At 39.5% G+C, this 4,495-nt stretch overlaps 1 protein-coding gene across 1 annotated transcript; it reads right to left on the minus strand.

Annotated features, from left to right (window-relative positions):
- Positions 1-3,117: 3,117 nt before the first annotated feature.
- lg04h15orf61 (linkage group 04 C15orf61 homolog) lies at positions 3,118-4,294 on the minus strand. The gene is made up of 2 exons (XM_058388341.1): positions 3,526-4,294; positions 3,118-3,402 (listed from the first exon to the last, which is right to left on the minus strand). The coding sequence occupies exons 1-2, from the start codon at positions 3,866-3,868 to the stop codon at positions 3,275-3,277; spliced, it is 471 nt and encodes a 156-aa protein (XP_058244324.1). The 5' UTR covers positions 3,869-4,294; the 3' UTR covers positions 3,118-3,274.
- Positions 4,295-4,495: the final 201 nt, after the last annotated feature.

The following is a 4,495-nucleotide window of genomic DNA, read 5'->3' on the forward strand; positions in this document are numbered from 1 at the left end:
ACAAGGCATTGATCCTTCAATGTGGCACTGCTAATTTTTTTCCCCATTAATTTAAAGCAGCCAATTTGCTGCTCTGTTATCCTAGAGTGCTGACCGAGGTGAGGTGTAACAGTAAGCACCTGCTTGGGTTATGGCAGCCTCCAGCAGCTTGGCTCAGGCCTCCAGGCGCCTGGCTGGAACACAGGTACACAGCCGTCTCAGCTTAGGTTACACGTGGCTCAAATCACCCTTTCAAAGCCCTGAGAGAAAAAGAAAAGCCTGGCCTGTTACTGCCATGAGCTGCAACTCATCCTGCCACAGAGCTACAGTATCAGTGCCAAGAGCTGGGATCAAAGGGTCAATGAGGAATTAAGACACACTGGCCTGAGCATTCTCCAAGCAGAGATGCGGGGTCTGATAGCAGCTGACATATAAAGGGCTGAGCAGATAAACTTAAATAACTTAAGGGAAACTTAAATAATTTCCATTAAGGTATTTTTTTCTCATTAAGGATAAAATAAGCATGCTGTCTGAATGTATGAACACTTACATGAAGTCTGTTAAAGGTAGCTGGAGGGAGTCCACCACAGTTTGTAGATTTAGCTCTGGCGTCTGAGTGGATAAATCACTAAACTTTAATGAATTTTTTGGACTCTCTAGAGCTGTTCAGTATAGGCTATATGGCCAAATTTTGTGGGCACCTGACCATTACATTACATTCTTTGCTTTTATAACAACACTGTTGCAGTAGAAGGCTTTCTACTAGATTTTGGAGCATGGCTACAGGTCATTCAGCCACAAGAACATTACAGAGGTCAGGTACTGATGTTGGGTGAGGAGGCCTGGGGTGCATTTGTCGTTCCAGTCATTCTATCCAACACAGAGGTGTTCAGTGGGGTTGAGGTCAGGGCTTTGGGCAGTCCACTCGATTTTTCTCCACACACACCTTGGCAAACCATGTGTTCATGTAGCCTGTTTGTGTACATCAGCATTTTCATGCTGGAACAGGGTTGGGACTACAGTGAAGGGAAATGTTATAGCCTGCAAAGACATTCTACACAAATGTTGGCTTCCAGTATTGTCCTACAGTTTACATGGGTCAGGTGTCGACAAACATTTGGCCACATACTGTACATTATATAAGTGTTTCTGAATTCTTGATTCTAATTGGACAGACGGTGTTGATTCTGACATTACAGAAGTGACAACAGTGCCAAAAAATACACTAAACTACATGCAGGCCAAGATAACACAACATCATGTGCATGAATACAATCTGCATTAATGCCAAGTCAGTGCAAAAGTGCAAAGTTGTACTGACCAACTAATCCCATGCAGTCATAGTGACTGAAGTTGACTTGTAATGATTATTTAATGACTACGCATGCAGCTATACTGTCCCCTATGTAAGTTGCAGTAAGGCAAGACCAATTATTTATGTTTTTGCTGTACACTGAAGACATCTGGATTTAAGATTAAAAGATTTATATGACAAGAGATCAAAATTTCATCTTTAATTTACTTCTTATTTCTAAAGAATCTGTAATCTGCTAAAGTTCCTATGCTCCAGGTTGTTTAACATTTCATGCTGTAAATATCAGGAAATGAAGCTGAAAGTCTCATTCATCTTTTGAACTTAAACCTAGCTTATTCTGTTATTCCAATATTTCGGATGGGACTGTAACAGTGATGCAGTATAGTTAGGGGAAAACATTAAAGCAGTACAAAGTGTGGCATTCTCTAATATATTACTGTTCTATAGTAACCTATTCACTGAAACGTTTATGGTACATGTTATTCATAATCTATGGCTAACAATAATTGATCATTTTTAACACATTCATTTATATAGTGAAGCTTTCTGTAAGAAAACGTATTTAACATTTATGTAAAATGTCTTTAGTGGCAGAGCTTTGTAAAAGGCAGCAGGTTTTCTGCTACAAGAGTCTTGAGGACAGAGGACTCTGCACTTTCCACTTTCTTGGTAACAGGACACTTTATTTAACATAAAAAGAAAGGAAAACAAGAGGCCTGTGAGGGAACAATTTATAGCTAGTAGAACATAATTGATAACTGGAATGTGATAAACTTTACATAAGATGAAATATTACTATAAATGCCTAAAAACTAAAATCATTCATTATCAAATACAAAATTGTAACCTTTGTCAATTTTTCGATATAAAAGGAATAAACTTTGGCCCCATCATTCCAGTCATTTATTATTTTTTCTATAAATGCAAGCATGTAAGGTTTTATTCTTAATATTTTACCAAACCTGGTCCTGGAGTACCCAATGTCCAGCACATTTTAGTGTTTTTCCTCTACCTGTGCCTTGTTTTTTTAACCCTCCAATTTGGGCTGCTGTAATATAATTAATGAAAAAAAAGATGCTAAAAAGTTATAAATGTCATTATATTAGTGATGATGACATTAAAAGAGACAGTAGAGAAAAAGAATGTTCACAATTAAGCACTGGCCCTTGAAGAAGTCTTCTTCTCAAGATTACTCAGTGCTAAAAGAAAAGGTGACAAGGTCCATTGATTTGCAAGTAATACATGAAATTATTACTTGAGCCTAATTGTTACTAAAAGAGGGGAGCAAGAACAAGAAATCAAGGCCTCTGATAAATGGGCTCAGCAGAATGCTTTGAGGGGCAGAGAGAATCGATATATCAGTTTGTCAAACTCAATCTCAGGGGGAAAGTGAGGGCTTAAATTCTGCAGTAAAGAACTAGAGCAGCATCAAGTCAGCAGAGCACATTATCAGAAATCAAAGGGCCCAAGCGTGACTGAGGGAGGGAAGGGGAGGGGATACCACATGAAGGCCACACTTACTCTATGGTAATTAAAAACCATTTTATCAAGACTGTCCTCTCAACAACCCCTCTTGCTTCCTATTGTCAATATGCCGAGAAGAGAGTGAGCACTAATTTGACTTTAAATAAATGAACTGGAGGTATTTAAAATTCCGCCTTAGCAGGAGAGGACATGAAAAGCGACGAGCAAGCAGACTGCAGCACCTGTAAGCTAATTCTCTATACATTCAATACACACTAGCTCCTTTATGCCGTTTCCTTTATAACATAATTAAGTAGTCCCGTGGCAATTTATAAAGAAATCCTTCACCACAAGTGTGCTATCCTTCGTCACAAGTATTTTAATTTGTGGAAAGAAGCTGCTTTATTCAGTACTGTTGCCTGAGGCCCAAAAATATACTGATTTCATTTCAGTCTTCAGGTATCATTTTTGTAGCAAGGACACAATGCTGCAATAATCCACATAGCTTTAGGAGCATTAGTACATGGCGCCGTCTACCTCTTTATACGCAAAATAAACAGTGACTGGGCCAGCTGAAGTGTGCACAGTTTCTGTTACGCCAGCCACCATCCATGAGCCTAGGCCATATGCCAGGCATGGAATACCTAAAACAAAAAGGCGGAGGATAAGAACTTTAGGTATCCACATTATTCTTTAATTCCAAATAATGGTGTTGGTATATAATAATAAATCTGGTCAGTCAAGATTCACAAAGATTTTGAACTAACCCAGGTTGATGACTTTCAGTATGCCAAAGAATTTGTTTTCAAAGTCAAGGTTTTGTGGAGGCGCTTTGGTACAGTGGTACTTGATGAAGGGAAAGGCGCCTGTTCTGAGGATGTGGTAGTTGGCACCTTGTACCTGCCAGTTGAAGTTGGACAAGCCAAACTGGTCATTGATTACAGCACTGTAGCGCACACAAAAGGATGTCCAGGGTGGCAGTTTGCGCTGATGAAGATGGCATGTCAGGACCTCAGAGGCAGCTGGACGGACACGATTATTCCGAAATGTACTTGGAAAAAGCATAAGCCTCAGAAAACAGCTATGGATCATTCGCAGAATTCCTGTCATTGCCCCTGTCTAAAAAGATGTAATGATGCATGTACACTCCCTGCTAATGCACAATTTCCAATTTTCTCCCTACAACTATCTCTGATTACACAAATATCCCAGTATATATATATAGCTAAACGGCTCAACCCAGCGGGATTTGTTAAATAAGTCTCACACGCATGCGCAATCCTTCACAACTAAACCGAAGAGCACAAGAAACACAGGACCAGAAATATTACACATCCCATTAGGACAAAGTAGCTCTACTACACGAGCTTAGAAAAGCTAAGTCATGCTTTGCTAGGCAGCTCGACAGCTAACCTGCTCATAATGCCAGTCTCGACGAAAACAACACGTACCAAAACATTACACTGCATTACAGAAAACTTAACGAAGGCATAAAGGAGTTCATGTAACCTCAAGAACCTCTGTCTTATAGCTGGCTAACTATAGCATGTACTGCCGCTATACTGTCCGACTAGAAACAACAGCGTAGTTTAGGTTCCGTTTAAATTCAATATCTACGAAGATCGTTTTCTTTAATCACCCGCATTCTATATGTAACCAGACGGTCCGTAATTCTTTATATTTCTCTTTCGGATTAATTTACTATCAGTTCAGTATGCTTTTGCGATTTATGCACGA

This window comes from Hemibagrus wyckioides, linkage group LG04 (assembly GCF_019097595.1).
Source record: "Hemibagrus wyckioides isolate EC202008001 linkage group LG04, SWU_Hwy_1.0, whole genome shotgun sequence".
Classification (NCBI taxonomy): Eukaryota; Metazoa; Chordata; class Actinopteri; order Siluriformes; family Bagridae; genus Hemibagrus; species Hemibagrus wyckioides.

What these genes read in the sequence shown, in the direction of transcription:
- lg04h15orf61 (XM_058388341.1), bottom strand. Translation starts at nt 3,868, where the DNA reads ATGACAGGAATTCTGCGAATGATCCATAGCTGTTTTCTGAGGCTTATG. An exon ending in ACTGAAAGTCATCAACCTGG is followed by an intron (nt 3,403 to 3,525) that starts GTTAGTTCAAAA and finishes TTTTTGTTTTAG; the next exon opens with GTATTCCATGCCTGGCATAT.